Source organism: Schistocerca cancellata, chromosome 7 (assembly GCF_023864275.1).
Source record: "Schistocerca cancellata isolate TAMUIC-IGC-003103 chromosome 7, iqSchCanc2.1, whole genome shotgun sequence".
Classification (NCBI taxonomy): Eukaryota; Metazoa; Arthropoda; class Insecta; order Orthoptera; family Acrididae; genus Schistocerca; species Schistocerca cancellata.
Window position 1 is genome coordinate 167,702,725 of NC_064632.1, and position 20,031 is coordinate 167,722,755.

General features: G+C 43.1%; 1 protein-coding gene across 1 annotated transcript in view; it reads right to left on the minus strand.

Moving 5' to 3' along the window:
* LOC126092687 (potassium channel subfamily K member 13-like) overlaps window positions 1–17,888 on the minus strand; it is a 459,545-nt gene extending 441,657 nt beyond the window's left edge. Inside the window, exon 1 of the mRNA XM_049908410.1 lies at window positions 17,762–17,888. Within this exon, the coding sequence (XP_049764367.1) occupies window positions 17,762–17,888 (127 nt within the window). The remainder of the gene's footprint in view (window positions 1–17,761) is intronic.
* Between the last annotated feature and the right edge of the window lie 2,143 nt (window positions 17,889–20,031).

Below are 20,031 nucleotides of genomic sequence, written 5' to 3' on the forward strand. Positions count from 1 at the left end.
TTAAAAAGGTTCCAAAAAATTTTGGGAAGCGAAACATTCGTGCTCTTTTTAAAATGCCACTAACCTTTCATTTCCACAAGCAGCCCTAACTGGAGCTTGTTCCCACCCACCAGGCCATCGCAATAAGTCGCTGATACCCATCCACTCCCACTTGCCCAGTCTCACTCACCCATTCAGCCAAACTCACTTCCATTATCTCTTCGTGTCTCTCTAACTGTCTATGTCTCCTGTCTCACAGCCACAGTCCCTTTTGTTCTGTCCTGCTACTACTACTACTACTACTACTATTTCTACTACTACTGTTACTACCGTCTGCTGTCACTGTCGCTGTCTCCCTCTTGCCCTCTCTTATTGCTGGTGTCTCATTCATTCTGTGTCACGGGTGCTGTCTCTTCTTACTATCACTATTTCTCTTTTCTATTGACATTGTCATATACCCTGTCTCTTTAGCACAGACTCTCACCCACTTCCATTTTCTCCATCTTTTCACTCTTCTCCCATCAGTACTCTTTCCTTCATTCTTTCCCAAGTACTGTTGTGTGAGTGAACTCTATTCCACTGCCATTGTGTCCCTCTCTCCACCTCACATTGCCAGTGTCTCCTTCGCTCTTTCTATACCATAACCGTGTATAATATCGTTCAATGTTTATTACTTTTCCGTTTCTTTCTCACTGTCATTGTGTCTTTCTTTCTGAACATATAAAAGCGCAAACATGTTCAAGTGCAAAAATTTTTGGGAAAATTTTTAAAGGCGCTGAGTATGGGAGAATGAGGCAGCTGGTACACCACTTTTCAGTTAGAATATTTTAATAAGCAGCAGCAAGTTCGCCATTTCTGTGCTCCGATAGGAGCACTTTCCCGCCGCTGCACCTCTTTTCAGTGTTACAGCAGAGCATATCATTTACATGACAAGAGCTCTATGGTTCAATAGAATTTTGATTATTTATGTGATTTTACACCTCAAACAGGAACTCATGCGCACAAAAATTTTGCACGTGCTGCATTATTCCAACATGGGGTTCCCAGAACCCTTCTCATGATAACGGACACACTTTACAGCCTATTTCTGCTGGCTACGTCAATTTAAAAACTACGATTTCACATTACTCCGGATTTTACGTGTGGATCTTACGTGCACAAGTATGGTAACTTTGAACGTCTTTATGTTGGAAATGGATACAAATATCGAGAAAACTTTGAAGTCTGTTCGAGATCGGGACCTCATGAACACATCGTTAAAATTCAGTCATTTGCTGTGCATCGCCTCTTAGAACCTACGGCTCCATTTTGGTACCCAAAATCAAAGTTTTTCGAGTTTTCTCAGAAATCGCCCATGATGTAAATGGTGCCTCCATGAGCCCCTTAAGACGCGCTGTAGACCACGTCTAAAGTAGAAAGAATCAATTGATCTGCCCCAATTGTCTACGCTGGAGGAAGTATGTAAGATTCATAATTTTATCCTGTTGTGTAGGATGATTACAGTAATAGGATCCTTTTGTTAGCTATACAAATGGACCCTAGGCCAAGGACTATCCGAAACACTTGACCCTCAATTTCTATCACCAATACAACCCGAGGTATGAGACACGGAAAAATGACGTTTAGTCAAGCCCACAACGCGTGTGTGGTGCACTTCCTTGCAGCCCCGTAGACGGAACGAAGTTCTCCTCACTCGGCTTCGGATAGGCCACAGTCCCATGACGCACGGCTTCCTGCTCCGGCGAGAGGACCCTCCAATGTGTGGTACTTCTGGCGTCCAGGTCACTGTGCGCCACTTTTAGGAAATACTCAAACGAATGTGGTTAAAGTTTTAAAGTTCTGTGACTTGTCCAGTGTTTTTATCAAGATTTTAGGGAGAGAGTCTTAATTTGTTCACTGGGTGACTGGCTCGCTCATATTTTATGTAAGTTGCCAGCCAGTGACAATTTCCTGTGGCATCCTTGACGCTCCTTTCTCGTTTTCCTTACGTTTTATTTTCTTATGCAGTATTTTTCTTCTTTTCCCGGTTTCTTTGCGCGTATGCTTCCATTTTACTAAGTTTGCCCACATTCGTTTCTTTTAATGTGTGTCAGGGCGCTGATGACCTCAACGTTGAGCGCCCATAAGCCCCAACACACACACACACACACACACACACACACACACACACACATTTTGGAACATACCACCGCATATACACCAGTAACAAAGGTAGACTGCAGAGTGCCGAGTACATACTGTAGCCTCACTGCGCAAGCGGCGCCACCGTTTCAACTTGGGAAACGTGACACTTTTACAGCTGCTAGTGTGTTGTGCATTTTCGACTGTAGTCTTGTACTCGCCTGTTATGCAAACATGATATCCCATAGCGTAGTGAAGTACTCGTACAAACGTTTTGTATTCAGATTTTCATATAAATGCGTCCAGTTGTCAGAAGTTAATATAATACAGAAAACTAGTTACTTGTGGCAATACATTTTTGTAAGAGATGAAAGTAACGAAAGTTCTATAGTTTCGATATGTTAGCAGTGTCATTACCTTGCAGGAGGATCTTGTCAATAGCCAGTTATTTAATGATCGTTGTCCTCGGTCAACCACAAAATATTTTGAGAAAATTCTGTTTTTAAATATGAACTCTTACCTGTTGAATGATACGCGAATATTATATTTCGAACCATCAACAAATATTTGGTAATTCAAAGTTTACAACGATTTTCTCAACCACACGAAACATTGCCTCAATAAGTGAAAGGTGGCTACACTGAGCCACAGCGCCAGAGATCGCGCCAGAGAGTATTGTTCCGCCGCCTCCTCTGGCAGTGATTATTGAGACGTAGCGGCAGGCAGTTCTTGCCGAGAAGTTGTGGTGGACACTGCTTGTCGTGAAGTTGGAGTGAGATGTGGTAGTGGAGAGTGTTGTTCCATGTTTATGCAGTTATTTGATGGGAGAGATAGCAGATGTTATTCCAATGGAGATATTGTATTGATCTGAGTGCTTTTCGTCAATATATATGAAGGTAATAAAACGCTATGTTCTTTTATTATTTGTGTATCGCAAATAATGCATCATTACAGGTTCAGTCAACAAAGCATCTGGCTTGTGTTCTTGTATTAGAGTGTAATTCTGCTTTCCTTACGCAATTATAGTATTTCTAATTGTCTTTTATCACGTCAGTATAATTGGTATTTAAAAATTCTTGTCTTGTTGAAGAAGAACCGTGCCAGATGTGCGTTGAGTCATACTACCACATACAGAACAGCTAAGCTTGTGCTTGTTGTGGCGTTGGTTTTATAGTTGCTGGGGACTTAATTAATTAATTGTGTTAATGAAAATTTTCATTTCATTCTTTGTTGTTGTTCTATGCAGTCAGATTGCGTACTAATACTAGTCAGGGCCAGCCGTTTACGAAACAGCGTAATCGGACATACAGCTACTAAAAAATATTTGCATTATAATTCAAATAAGCCCCCATGCATAAGCTATCAGCTCCCTGTAACTGGAGCGTTGTAACCTCCTGTTCGTAATTAACACTTTAGCCCTGTGGTCGTCAAATTGCGCCCCGTGGGCAGCATGCGGCCCGCATCAAATGTTTGTGCGGCCCGTGATTTTATGATAATATGCATCTAGCAATAAACAGTTAAATCTAAAACGGCCACTAATGTTTGGTGTGGAACCTGATAACGTCGGCTGACAGAGATACACTGATCTGTATTACTCGTTAAAAAATTTTAATAGCTTGTACGTTTCAAAAACTGTTGAGTTTTCGCGTTAACTAAAAGGTAACTTTACACTTATTTCTATAGATTATGACTTACACATAGTAACTATTTTCTTGTGGCCAATAGCGTGCTTAGGTACTGAATTTTTTGTAAGCTTCGTATTTTTTCACTATTTTATTTTTTAATGTATTTTAAACAGCGTATGTTTTTTTAAAAACTGTGAAATTCACATTTAGTGAAAGATAATTTTAAATTGATTTTCATATATTTGAAGATGGTTTCCAACCATCCGAAACCCGTTATTAGCGAACTTTAATTTTATGTTTTACTAGCTTGGCACCCGCTGCTTTGCTCGCATGGACTGCACACTATGAGATCAAAGGTATCCTGACACCGAGAAAAACACACGTTTTTCATATTAGGTGCACTGTGCTGCCACCTACCGCCAGGTACTCCATATCAGCGACCTCAGTAGTCATTAGACATCGGGAGAAAGCAAATTGGGGCGATCCGCGGAACTCAAGGACTTTGAACGTGATAAGGTAATTGCGTGTCACTTGTGTCATACGTCTGTGCGCGAGATTTCCAGACTCCTAAACATCCATAGGCCCACTGTTTCCGATGTGATAGTGAAGTGGAAACGTGAAGGGACACCTACAGCACAAAAGCGTACAGACCGACCTCGTCTGTTGACTGACAGAGACCGCCGGCAATTGCAGAGGGTTGTAATGTGTAATAGGCACACATCTATCCACACAATCACACAGGAAATCCAAACTGCATCAGGATCCAATGCAAGTACGATGACAGTTAGGCGAGTGGTGAGAAAAATTGGATTTCATGGTCGAGCGGCTGCTCTTAAGCCACACATCATGCCGATAAATGCCAAACGACGCGGTGTTACGGTGTGGTAGAGTTTTTGATGGAGGAGGCTTGCACCCCTTGTTGTTTTGCGTGGCACTACCACAGTACAGGCTTAAATTGATTTTTAAGCACCTTCTTGCTTCCCACTGTTGAAGAGCAATTCGAGGATGGCGATTGCATCTTTCAACACGATCGAGCACCTGTTCATAATGCACGGCCTGTGGCGGAGTGGTTACACGACAATAACATCCCTGTAATGGACTGACCTGCACGGAGTCCTGGCCTGAATCGTAAAGGACACCTTTGGGATGCTTTGGAACGCCGACTTCGTGCCAGGCCTCACCGACTAACATCGATATCTCTCCTCAGTGCAGCACTCTGTGAAGAATGGATTGGCATTCCCCGAGAAACCTTCCAGCACCTGCTTCAACGTATGTTTGCAAGAGTGGAAGCTTTCATCAAGGCTAAAGGTGGGCCAACACCATACTGATTCCAGGACTACAGATGGAGGGCACCACAAACTTTTAAGCAATTTTCAGCCAGGTGTTCCGATACTTTTGATCACATAGTGTATAGTCTGCAATTTTTTTTGTTTATCTTTAATCGAATTTTCATATTGTTCAAAAACTTCAACATCTGCTACACTATTCACGCTAATTAAGACACTAGGAGCATTACCTTTTCCAAACTTCCTTCTGATCATAAAGCGATTCTGGTAGTTGGATTCCTTTTGCGCTCTTATGGTGACATTTCTTTAGAAACTTTCAACCCATGACATGTATTTCTTTATAATAACTGTGAAGTGAAATACCGATTTTCATAGATTTAGCTGAAAATTTTTTTAATGTAGCGTAATATTTTCTCAAAAATTTTCTTATCCTATTTCACCTCATTAGAAGTTGATTTTCCAAAAGCAATGAAACACGGTTTTTTCCTTTCCTAAACAAGCGTAATACAGTTTTTTCATAGATTTAGCTTTGACAATTTCATAAGATTTTTCATGTGCTACTTCTCTTTTCAGGGGATGTATTTCCAAAAACTTTGAAACATATATTTTTGAAATTTCTAATCATGACATCAAATACCAATATCCGTAGCTTTAAGAATGCCTTGGTAAATATTTAATAATGTTTTGTTTCCAAAAGACTTCCACCCAACTACTTTACCCCCTTAGTGGTTGAATTTCCAAAAATGATAAAATATGTATTTTTTATTTCTGATTCAGAAACCAAATGTCAATTTTTTCGTAGTTATAGCTTCAGAATTGCCTTAATAGCGATATATTTTCCATTTTTAAAGAATGGCTACATTATAAGACCCACACCCACTCCAAATTTTAAGTTTTTATCCTTAGCGGTTTCGGCTTGGTGATAATGTATCCGAGAATTAGTCGGACCCTGTGTCACCCCCGTAGGTGTTGAATTTCGAAAAACATTGAAACATGTATTTTTTTCATTTCCAACCTAGAATCCAAATACCAATTTTCTTGTATTTAGCTTTAAGATTGTTTCAACAATGAAATGTTTCCATCAAACCCCTTGGGGTGTTAAATTTCTAAAAACAGTAACATGCTGATTTTTTATTTCTAACAGAGAAGTCAAATATCAATTTTCATAGATTTATCTTCAAAAATGCTTACACAATGAAATATTTCGATAAAAATTTTCATGCCTTACTTAAGTGCCGTAGAGTATGAATGTCCGAAATCAGAGAGACACATATTTTATTTCTAACTACGAACCCAAATTCAAATTTTCATAGATTCAGCACTAAAAATGCTTCTAGAATGAAAGGTTTCATACAATATTTCATATCGTATTTCACCCTCTTAGAGGATGAATTTATTTCCTAATACACTGCAACACTTGTTTTTTTATTTGTATCCGAGAAGTGAAATACCAGTTTTCATATATATATATGAACTTTAGCAGTTCTTTAATAATGATTTGCATTAAAAAACCTTTCAGCCACTATTTGATCCTCATAGAAGTCAAGTTTCCAAGTATGCTGAAACATGTTTTTCTTTATTTCTAACCAAGAAACTGAATAACAGTTTTCGTAGATCTAGCTTCAGAATTGTGTGAACGGTGACATACCTTTAAAGCACTTTTCATCCCCCGCTTCATCGTCTTACGGGTATACTTTCGGAAAATCCCTTGTTAAACGACGTTTACAGTATAAAATCAACACCCTATCCAAATTTCTAGTTTCTATCCTTAGCGGTTTGGGCAGGGTGATAATGGGTCACTATATATGTATAGGGCAGGGCAAATAAAATTGGCCTGGAGAACAGAGTGGGAGGTTGCAAAGAAACACAGCAGAGGGAAGGAAGCACAGTACTGACCAGACTATAGTAGATGTTGAAAGTGTCAACCACTCATCTCTTGGCACAGCAAGTAGCTGAAGGAAGATCGAAGCTGTACTGCTGGAATTACTGCACTCTCATCCGAAATTTTCTGCTGCAGTTCTTGAAGACTGTGAGGGTTGTTGCGGAACGCCTTAAACTCGACAGCTCGCCTCACAAAGTAATCGCACAGATCTGATCTGGGTGGCCAGCTAGGGTCGCGATCAGACTGCAGGTCCGCGTGGAGTATTCGTCCCCATAACCGACGTGATACATCTGTCTCTTGCGACATGCATCAGGTTATTTTTGTCGGACTCTAAAGCATTTTCTGGTGAGCTCCAGCCACATTTTCTGGTGTTCGGGCACGTATTGGAATGTTTTGACTTGTTCATAACACATCCAGATTTTCGGACTAAACTCTGCATGGCACTCTTTTCAGGCACTTCGACACCATTACACTTCACAGCAAACAACTGACCAGACCGAAGACCAGCTGCTCCACTGTGAGTAGCATCGTCTCCTTTGCACTGCTGCATTCACACACACACAGCCCGCACGACGCGCTGAATAGCAGCGGATCATGTGGCCGGCGTAAATGTGGTGTGCGCGTCACGGGGTGCAGTTGTATGGATACATTCATGTCCACTCGTATCCAGTCTTCCGGGCCACTTCTATTTGCCCCACGCTGTATATGGATTGCGATCAAGACTACGTCATGATTATAGTTCAGAACTTCTGAAGAGCGTAGTTTTCCTGCCCAGTAAGAAACAAAAATACTAACAGAAACATTAATATTTATAGATGTGCTAAATATCAACTGACATTGGTGAATTCGGCCGTGAGGTAAGCAAAGTTGGCCGCTTACCGAGGGTCATGGAGACAAGTAGTTCGGCCACTGCAGGTTTGAAGGATCTGAGAAGGGGCATTTTTCAGTCCGATCAGCTGTTATGGTATACATTTTTAGCCGCAAGCAACATGGATTCGTGGATGCGCATTACACAGACGATCATCTTTAGATGTGACATATTTTTGTAGAAAGGACTAGGAAATTAAATTAAGGTCGTTGCAATTCAACGCAATGTGTAGAAGAAAAATTTTATTAAAAGCTTAATAAAAATTTGTGATAGTGTCTCATATTGCGTAATGGATTTAAAACTAAGCACAGTTGTTATGTATGTTTGCATGTGGGGATATTCTACCGCTAAAGAATTATTACAATTCTGCTTGAGACCTTCAGCCATCATTTAGTTTGCAATGGTTCAAATGGCTCTGAGCACTATGGGACTCAACTGCTGAGGTCATTAGTCCCCTAGAACTTAGAACTAGTTAAACCTAACCAACCTAAGGACATCACAAACATCCATGCCCGAGGCAGGATTCGAACCTGCGACCGTAGCGGTCTTGCGGTTCCAGACTGCAGCGCCTTTAACCACACGGCCACTTCGGCCGGCTTTAGTTTGCACAATTGACTATTAATTTCGGTCAACGGCCATTATCAAGCTTAGCCTTGAACGAAAAAATTAAACCATTAGAGGTTACACTGTTTACAGGAAGATATGATATTTAATAACAAAAGTAATTTGTTTTATGAAGCCCACCATAGTACGTGAAACATTTATCACAATAATAACTGTATTCACATATTTTCGTCAAGAAAAAAACTAAAACACCAATCATCATCATCATCGTCAAGAAAAAGTTTTGAGAGTTTTTCCATTGGGTATCTTCAAGAGAATTGCATCTCACTCTTATAATATATACTGAAGAGCCAAAGAAACTGGTACACCTGATTAATATCGTGTAGGGCCCCCGCGAGCACACAGAATTGCCGCAACACGACGTGGCACGGACTCGAATAATGTCTGAAGTAGTGCTGCAGGGAACCGACATCATGAATCCTGCAGGGCTGTCCACAGATCCGTAAGAGTTAGAGGGACTGGAGATCTCTTCTGAACAACACGTTTCAAGGCATTTCTGATGTGCTCAACAGTGTTCATATTTGGGGATTTTGACGGGCAGCGGGAGTGTTGAAGCTCAGAAGAGTGTTCCTGGAGCAACTCTGGAGCAATTCTGGGCGTGTGGGGTGTCGCATCGTCCTGCTGGAATTTCCAAAGTCAGCCGGAATGCACAATGGACATGAATGGATCCAGGTAATAAGACAAGATGCTTAAGTATCTAAACACATCAGGGGTCCCATATCACTCCAACTGCACACGCCATACACCATTACAGAGCCTCTACCAGCTTGAACAGTCACCTGCTGGCATTCAGGGTCCATGGATTCATGAGGTTCTCTCCATACCCGTACACGTCCATCCGCTCGATACAATTTGAAACGAGACTCGTCCGACAAGGCAACTTGTTTCCTGTCATCAATAGTCCAATGTCGGTGTTGACGGGCCCAGGCAATGTCGCACAGTCATCAAAGGTACACGAGTGGGTCTTCGGCACCGAAAGCCCATATCAATGATGTTTCGTTGAATGGTTCGCACGCTGACACTTGTCAGCATTGAAATCTGCAGTAATTTGCGGATGCGTTCCACTTCTGTCACGTTGATCGATTCTCTTCAATCATCGTTTGTCCCAGGATCTTTTTCCGGCCGCAGCGGTGGCGGAGATTTGATATTTTACCGGATTCTTAATATTCGTGGAACACTCGTGAAATGGTCGTACGGGAGAATTTCTACTTCATCGCTACCTCGGAATTGCAATGTCTCATCGCTCGTGCGCCGACTATAACACCACGTCGAAACTCACTTAAATCTTGATAACCTGCCATTGTAGCAGCAGTAACCGATCTAACAACGTCTTATATGGGCGTTGCCGAGAGCAGAGTCGTATTATGCCTGCTTACATATCTCTGTATCTGAATACGCATGCCCACAACAAGCCCTTTGGCGCTTCACTGTATTAATATTATCCGGCCGCTGTGACCGAGCGGCTCTAGGCGCTTCAGTCTGAAACCGCGCTTCTGCTACGGTCGCAGGTTCGAATCCTGCCTCGGGCATGGATGTTAGTAATGTCCTTAGGTTAGTTAGGTTTAAGTAGTTCTAAGTCTAGGGAACTCATGACCTCGGATGTTAAGTCCCATAGTGCTTAGAGACATTTGAACCATTTTTGTTTCATTATTAATAACCAACTAATCATCCGCTCACGAGTGAAACACAACAAATTTCGCCAGGCAATTATAGTGCCACAACTTTGGGGTATATGAGGAGAGCAGCAATTTGGAACAGCGAAAAGTCGACACGAAGTGTTCCGAATTGTGTCTTCATCAGTACCTATGGGCTGGCGGTCAGCTTATCACGCCCTTTCTATAGCTAGTCTATCAGGGCTCATAACGTCCTAATTTATGTAGGATACCAATTAATGGTAATGTCGGTACATACACTCCTGGAAATTGAAATAATAACACCGTGAATTCATTGTCCCAGGAAGGGGAAACTTTATTGACACATTCCTGGGGTCAGATACATCACATGATCACACTGACAGAACCACAGGCACATAGACACAGGCAACAGAGCATGCACAATGTCGGCACTAGTACAGTGTATATCCACCTTTCGCAGCAATGCAGGCTGCTATTCTCCCATGGAGACGATCGTAGAGATGCTGGATGTAGTCCTGTGGAACGGCTTGCCATGCCATTTCCACCTGGCGCCTCAGTTGGACCAGCGTTCGTGCTGGACGTGCAGACCGCGTGAGACGACGCTTCATCCAGTCCCAAACATGCTCAATGGGGGACAGATCCGGAGATCTTGCTGGCCAGGGTAGTTGACTTACACCTTCTAGAGCACGTTGGGTGGCACGGGATACATGCGGACGCGCATTGTCCTGTTGGAACAGCAAGTTCCCTTGCCGGTCTAGGAATGGTAGAACGATGGGTTCGATGACGGTTTGGATGTACCGTGCACTATTCAGTGTCCCCTCGACGATCACCAGTGGTGTACGGCCAGTGTAGGAGATCGCTCCCCACACCATGACGCCGGGTGTTGGCCCTGTGTGCCTCGGTCGTATGCAGTCCTGATTGTGGCGCTCACCTGCACGGTGCCAAACACGCATACGACCATCATTGGCACCAAGGCAGAAGCGACTCTCATCGCTGAAGACGACACGTCTCCATTCGTCCCTCCATTCACGCCTGTCGCGACACCACTGGAGGCGGGCTGCACGATGTTGGGGCGTGAGCGAAAGACGGCCTAACGGTGTGCGGGACCGTAGCCCAGCTTCATGGAGACGGTTGCGAATGGTCCTCGCCGATACCCCAGGAGCAACAGTGTCCCTAATTTGCTGGGAAGTGGCGGTGCGGTCCCCTACGGCACTGCGTAGGATCCTACGGTCTTGGCGTGCATCCGTGCGTCGCTGCGGTCCGGTCCCAGGTCGACGGGCACGTGCACCTTCCGCCGACCACTGGCGACAACATCGATGTACTGTGGAGACCTCACGCCCCACGTGTTGAGCAATTCGGCGGTACGTCCACCCGGCCTCCCGCATGCCCACTATACGCCCTCGCTCAAAGTCCGTCAACTGCACATACGGTTCACGTCCACGCTGTCGCGGCATGCTACCAGTGTTAAAGACTGCGACGGAGCTCCGTATGCCACGGCAAACTGGCTGACACTGACGGCGGCGGTGCACAAATGCTGCGCAGCTAGCGCCATTCGACGGCCAACACCGCGGTTCCTGGTGTGTCCGCTGTGCCGTGCGTGTGATCATTGCTTGTACAGCCCTCTCGCAGTGTCCGGAGCAAGTATGGTGGGTCTGACACACCGGTGTCAATGTGTTCTTTTTTTCCATTTCCAGGAGTGTATGTAGCTACAGGTGCCGCTCACAGTCTCAGTATTGGCTCCTGAACGAAAACGTTTGACGACCATTGATTTAGCCTGTCCCTCTTTTAAGTGCGTTGTGGACGTAAGGTACTATGGGAAGTTGGATGTGATCTATTACAACAGTTCAACGCCAGTGGAAATACGTGTCACACAGAATGCCCATATTCACCACCTGGCCTGGAAGCTATCTTGTGCTACATTTTTAAACTGAGAACGACTTCCGAAATTCGGTTACCACAACAGTTCTCGTCTCGGCCAAGATAAAGATTTTCGGGAACTACTTGCCAACTCAGCACCATCTTAAGACTCATAACAACATGCAAATTTCCAATTTTCTTAGGGATGACGACATCTTTTGCGTGAATGCTATGTCAACAGCTTTTATGGGGTCTATACAGTATACAGTAAGTAATAGCACAGGCTAGAAATACTATTCTTTGTGGTATAGAATAGTTCTAAGAAAACTAATTTATTCTGAAGTGATACATTTCACATTGTTATCAGGTTACGCACGGTTTCAGTAGGAAAACATAATTAATGGGTACGTAGATAGTGAAGATGGTATTAGGAAGTTAGTTCCTTAGTCCCTTGAAGAAGGTAACTTGTCGACAGCGGTACCTCACAAATGAAAATAATTTGTGAATTAAATCAGTTTCTCTATCACTCAGTGACACTACAAACCAGGGAAATTGGTGCGCTGGAAATTCTTTATGATCGCCTTACATATTATTAACCTCATCCTGAAACCGAAAATCTGATAAACGATCGCAGACCGAGATAGTAGTGCTTAAAGAAAGTCGAACACATTTCACGTAGAGCCACCTAAAAGGATATTCTCTGCAAGAACCACAAAATGATTTCGCCAGATCTGATAGTGCCCGCTTCACACGCCAGTGGACGGCCGATGTTTTGTGTGACTGGACATGAGGAGTTGTTTCCGTCATTCTGTGACAGTGTAATCATAACATCGAAGGGGTCTTCACGAAACAGTCCGAAAAGTGTCCCTAGACAATAAATCATAGCTCTAGTGAAGGATAGCCAGCAGAAAATTCTGAAAAAGTCTCAACGTCATTTAGCAGTAAAGGTAGGAATACTCGTAAAAAGGCCATCAAGCCGGAGTTTTGTCAAAAAAAGGATGAGCATCGTAATTAATGCAAATACATCACACCCACTAACCGTGAGATCACGATGGAGAACATAGAATTACCAACTCATCTTGCAAGCGGAAGCGTACTCCAGTTAATACATCTACCAAGGTATTCAACAGCCTGTTCAGACGAAGTATGAGCAAATCTAATGATCGTCTCTGACTGTAGTTACTCGAGAATAAATTTGTCTTATCACTCTTATAATAGTAAACATTCAGTGAAGCACAATATCACCATGAAAAAGTTAAAATATTAAGGATTAGCTGACTCAACCGGCTCATGGTTTTATCTTACCTGAATGACAAAAAGAAAAGTGTATCAGTTCCATCTCTACCACATACTGAAAGACGCAATCAGAGATGTTCCATTTTGCGTCATCCATTGTTTCTCGTATATGTAAACGATCTTACACTTACCATTTCACAAGCTACAAATTTTGTCCTTTTAACAGATGATAGGAGTATAGGAATAAAAGGCAGTACCTGCCTCTTTATGGAAGAGTGTCGCTAACGCAACTTTTAACACCATCAATGAAAGGTTCAAAGCAGGTGCATTATCAACGAATTTTGGCAGCACTTGGTAAATACAGTTTTGTACTTCTCGTAGAACTCCACGAATTGAACAAAAATCCTTTGCAAAACAATACTATACAAGAAGTAGAAAATGTTAATTTTTAGAAATACAGATAGACGACAATGTAAACTGGAAAACCAACTGGTGAGTATTAATAAAGTACTTTAGTTCAGCTATGGTTGCAGTATGCATAATAACTACTATATGCGACTTAGAAAAGAAGAAACTAATTTATCCTGCATATTTCCATTCAGTAATGAGTCGTGAAATCATTTTTTGCGAACGCAAAAGTGCATTCTAAGAATTGTACCCGGTGTCAATTGTAGAAAATCCTGCAGAGATCTGTACAAAGAACTTGGTAGTCTGACAACTAACAGACATTAATTTCCGTTATTATAACCATTATCCTTCTTTTGTGAAAAAATATAAAAAACATTAACACTAGGATCAAAAGCAACCTCTACATAGGCTGCTAGAGCTTAACATCAGTACAGAGGAGAGTCAGATTCTAAAGTACACACGTATGGAGCAATCTGCCAGAGCACTTTAAACGTCGCGTACGCAATGTGGTGGAGAATGCAAGAATTCTGTGTTGAGCAATACCTTTTACTCGATTTATGAGAGTCTCACAGAAATTCTTAAATTAGATATTTAAGGTTATTTCATAATTAGGGTCACTGCTGTTATATAATAACAGGGTGTACACGATCCGGGACAAGCGGGAGATCCGGGAAAAACCCGAGAATTTTTTCATCCGGGAAAAAACCGAAAATTGTTTAGAATTCAGGGAATTTATCATTGTTTTAGTGTTCAGTTAAATTTTTGTGTTTTTGACTGGTAAAAATCTACACTCTAACAAAGGATATTACTGTATCCCGCTACTGCAGACTACTACTGCAGTATCAAAACATGAACGAGAGAAAAAAAACGAAAATAAAACTTAAGTTGCAAAGGAAATATGCCATATGCAACAACAAAACAGTGCTCATACATGCGTCTGCCAACAGCAAAGTGTGTCAAAGGCTTGTGTCAAAGGCTTAGGAAGACTGCACTGCTTCATAACAACAAATTGCCTCCGATGAGCGTGATGTGACAACTGTTTAAATTAGATTCGTTTGAGCAGTTATGGGCGGGCTCTTGCGCATGCGCAGTTGAGTCGTGTATGAGCAGTACCAAACTCCCGCTTCTGGTTACAGAAGTGTGGCTGGGCGCCACTACTTAATACCGCCCCGGTTGGAAATAATAGCAGAGAGCAGTCTGACTTGTGGTGGGGAGGTGGGTCGTCTCCACCTGACCTGTGTCTACGTTCAGTGATTTTGTTGTTTGCTGTTCGTTTGTTGCTTGACTTTTGTGGCCGAGAGCTATCAAATGAATTAAAATACGTTCGCATAATTACGGAAGGCCAAAATATGTTATTAGTTTCAGATATTATTTCCATCTTTCTGTCAGTCAAGCTTAATCGCCTTGCGCTGGCCGGAGTGGCCGAGCGGTTCTAGGCGCTATAGTCTGGAACCGCGCGACTGCTGCGGTCGCAGGTTCGAATCCTGCCTCGGGCATGGATGTGTGTGTGATGTTCTTAGGTTACTTAGGTTTAAGTCGTTCTAAGTTCTAGGGGACTGATGACCTCAGAAGTTAAGTCCCATAGTGCCTAGAGCCATTTGAACCTTAATCGCCTTGCAGAACAATGAAATTATTTCTGCCAGTTTGCTAAAGAGATTTGGCTTTCATTAATCTTTTCTGCTGAGGCAGTCACTTTCTTTGAAACGAAGTATTTAATTTCACACTATTGGCTAGTTTCAACTGTTCGCTGCATTTCAAGTGCACGTATGGCATTATGCTATAATAAAGAACCAAACATGAGATAATACAGTACTGGTACTCCAAGAAAATTTACGTACAATTGTCCAGTACGAACATATATACGGGCTTTCTGCATCATCGTAGCTCCGCAAGCGCGGTGATGCCTGTTATCTGGCGCTCTCTTGCAGCTGCTGAAACGAACCTATTTCTAACAGGTCACGGGAAAATATTGTGAATGGTGGTTTCAAGAGCTTTACATTCAAAGCAAATTTCCTTTTACGCAATATGAACTATGTGCGAGAATGTATGATGAATTTCTTAAATCACAAAGCGTTTGACTCTGATTAAAAAATCAACTCTTTGAGGACGAGCCATCAAGAAGAATTTCGAGCCCAGAAGATCAGACATTTACGTCGTAATTAAAAATTGTACTGGCACATTTGTGTGATGTATCTTAAAGTGTATCAAGCGCAAAAAAGATCAACATTGTGTGTGGATGCTTAACTTCTCTTCCAGCTTATTAATCTTCGAGAGCAATTTTATATGTGAATGCTATGTATATTAATTTAAACCATTAACTTTTCTTATTTGTGTGTTAGCGCTACTTAAGAGTGATCTTGCTATTGGCTGACTATATCACGTGTCCTATGCTGTCATCAGCTGGCGAGATCACGTGACATGAGCTATGACTGGTCTACAAAAGCGCATCCTAATCTCGATTTCAATGCTTCAGAGAGTGACATGCGTTGTTTGCCGGAATTCAAATTTATACCTTCGTAATACGAAAATATGTAGCGTACATGTTGCTGCACATCAAAGGTCTTAAAAAACGTGCCCTCCCCCCCCCCCCCCCCCCCGAATTTCGTTTTCTTAAGTGCTGGGAAATTCTACGTCTGTATATAAAACTATAAACATTCAAAGGATTGATGAGTTTTACAGTGCCGAGGAATAACTTAACACGGAAAAAGTGTATTTTCACCTGGGAGAAAGTGTATTTTTAACCGGGAAATCCGGGAAAAATCCGGGAATTTTTTTTCCTTGTCCACATATACACCCTGAATATTCTTTCATAGTGCTAAGTCATTTCCTGGTATTACAGCTGAATTACATTAAATGCAAATGATGTCTTTAGGCGGCCCGTGGATCACTCTTCGCTGAAGTCATTGAATAGCAATAAGATGACAGAATTTAAATAGTAAACTTGATGTTTGAGGCTGTAGAGTTCGCTTATTGTCACTAGAAAGAATCTTCACGTATACTGGAGAGTATTGTAATACACCACTATAGGAAATTAGCACTCACATACGGTGTACGGAAGGATGACATCATATCATCGCTATAAGGCAAGCTCCACTTATATACAATAGCAAAGTGAGTATATTGGACGAGGATATCACTTAATATATAGCGTTTGGGGAGTGAACGACTGTAATTTTTAGGGCAAAAACTGCACTTAGTTTCTCCCTCTACATGTCATGCCCTTGTCCGTTATGTTCCCTGTGAGCAGATTTAATCTCTAAGTGCTTCTCCAAAATGCCTGTAATATAGTCTGCAGCAGCTGCCGTTACCACCATTTCGTACAAACAACTCTATATCGGGGTATTTTGTTAAATTTAGCAACAGTTGGAAGTGAGAGAACAGAAAATTTGCTGAACAGAATAGATATTTCAACAGTTCATTTCTAGGTACACATTTGTTTCCAAAGTTAAGGAAATTGCACAAGTATTTTTTCATACAACTGGTGCAAAAAATTTGCGTGGTATACTCTACTTATTTGTGTACTGTTTTCAAGGTAATCAACAACAGAAAATCTCTTTGAATCTCGGAAATCACTCAGATTATCCTTACAGGCAGATAGAATCTAAATCGCATTTTTGTAAATGTTCAGAGGTTCCATACAATGCTTCATTTGCTGTTTACTTCAATTTTTTCATCCACATCCAATACACAATCACAAATTGCAGAATAAAGCAGTTGATTCCTTTCTGAAAAAGTTCCTAACATTCACGAGAAACTCGTTTTGACGGTTACTTCTTCCCGGTATTGGATAAATGCGACAATAATATAGCTCGAAAAATTAGTCACTTGTTTCATAAGTACAGCAACTAAACCTTTATCAGCTTCAGATGAGTTTCATTGAGCGATAAACTGCAAACGAAGAAACGCAGGAAATTTATGGAGTGGTGCACTAGTGCACCTATTTGGGTGAAACACTTGCTACTTACCATAGACTTCCGTGAAACGTTTATCAAAGTAAGATGACCAACATTTAGAGACTATGAAATTCGTTACTCGTGCCTGGGATAATATGGACAAGCCTTGCTGTCAATGTCGGGGAAGCTTTACTCACCTGCAATGTATAATATGGTGAAGGTTACGTGGAAGCTGCTTGCGAAGACCTTCCAGCACCTCTAGAGTACGCCAGCGTTGCCTCAGTGGTAAAGGGTGAAGAGAGCGGTGCCGCCCTGCCTTCGGTATGAGGGGTAGGCAACTGGACTCACCAATGGTGGAGACGATGGTGCCGACGAAGTGGAAGCTGCCCGCGAAGTCCCAGCGGCGGCGCTTGTGGATGATGCCGGCGGCGCTGGCGTTCCCGTAGGCGTACAGCAGCCGGTGCACGCGCTCCATCACGTCCGGGGCGCCCTGCGCCGCCCCCGCCGCCCCCTGCGCCGCTCTGCCGCCGCCCGAGCCGTTCGCCGCGCCGCCCCCGGCCTCCGCCCCCAGCTGCGCGGCGTCTCCGCCCCCGGCCGCGAGCCGAGGCGTCGCCGCCCCGGCTGCGGGTCGCGGTTCTCCGGAGGACTGGCAGCACGACGGCGGACTGCCCGTGTCTGTGGCACACACAGTGGCGACGTCAAGGAACGCTCTGCTCTCTTTTCACTATCTTAAAAGCATTAAGGAGTAACGAATTATAACGTGACTGGCAATTAAAGAACCTAATAATGTTGAACGATGTTACCAAAACTCTTGACCGATTTCCTTCAAATTTTTATACGATCCTCTTGTTATTCAGACAGGTGTATGTGTGCTGTGTGTGTGTGTGTGTGTGTGTGTGTGTGTGTGTGTGTGTGTGTGTACCCTATGCCCATCTAAATATCGTATAAAAATTTGAAGGAAATCTCTCAAGAATTTTTGGTAACAGCGTTTGACGTTAACAGGTTTTCTATTTGCCAGTCACGTTGTAATTCGTTACTGGTTAATGCTTTGTTAATAAATATACACTACTGGCCATAAAATTGCTACACCAAGAAGGAATGCAGATGATAAACGGGTATTCATTGGACAAATATATTATACTAGAACTGACATGTCATTACATTTTCAAGCAATTTGGGTGCGTATATCCTGAGAAATCAAAACCCAAAACAACCACCTCTGGCCGTAATAAAGGCCTTGATACGCGTGGGCATTGAGTCAAACAGAGCTTGGATGGCGTGTACAGGTACAACTGCCCATGCAGCTTCAACACGATACCACAGTTCATCAAGAGTAGTGACTAGCGCATTGTGACGAGCCAGTTGCTCGGCCACCATTGACCAGACGTTTTCAGTTGGTGAGAGATCTGGAGAATGTGCTGGCCAGGACAGCAGTCGAACATTTTCTGTATCCAGAAAGGCCCGTACAAGACCTGCAACATGCGGTCGAGTTTCGCAGGGATCGAATGAGGGGTTGAGCCACAGGTCGTAACACGTCTGAAATGAAACTTCCACTGTTCAAATGGCGTCAATGCGAACAAGAAGTGACCGAGACGTGTAACCAATGGCACCCCATACCACCACGCCAGGTGATACGCCAGTATGGCGATGACGAATACACGCTTCCTATGTGCGTTCACCGCGATGTCGTCAAACACGAATGCGACCATCATGATGCTGTAAACAGAACCTGGATTCATCCGAAAAAATGACGTTTTGCCATTCGTGCACCCAGGTTCGTCGTTGAGTACACATCGCAGGCGCTCCTCTCTGTGATGCAAGGCAAGGGTAACCGCAGCCATGGTCTCCGAGATGATAGTCCATGCTGCTCCAAACGTCGTCGAACTGTTAGTGCAGATGGGTGTTGTCTTGCAAACGTCCCCATCTGTTGGCTCAGGGATCGAGCCGTGGCTGCACGATCCGTTACAGCCATGCGGGTAAGATGCCTGTCATCTCGACTGCTATTGATACGAGGCCGTTGGGATCCAGCACGGCGTTCCGTATTACCCTCCTGAACCCACCTATTCCATATCCTGCTAACAGTCATTGGATCTCGACCAACGCGAGCACCAATGCCGCCATACGATAAACCGCAATTGCGATAAGCTACAATCCGACCTTTATCAAAGTCGGGAACGTGATGGTACGCATTTCTCCTCCTTACACGAGGCATCACAACAACGTTTCACCAGGCAACGCCGGTCAACTGCTGTTTGTGTATGAGAAATCGGTTGGAAACTTTCTTCATGTGAGCACGTTGTGGGTGTCGCCACCGGCGACAACCTTGTGTGAATGCTCTGAAAAGCTAATCATTTGCATATCACAGCATCTTCTTCCTGTCGGTTAAATCTCGCGTCTGTAGCACGTCATCTTCGTGGTGTAGCAATTTTAATGGCCAGTAGTGTATATATAGTGTGTAACAGATATAAGTCTGGGCCCGATGCTTTCTGCACAGTCGTACGGAACCACTAAGTCGACCACGCATGCCAGTATAGACTCGCCGTTTTGCGTCCACCTATCCATGCTCAGCACCTGACCTGCTGACCCGGGAAAAATAAGCATTAATGACTTGCTCTTGT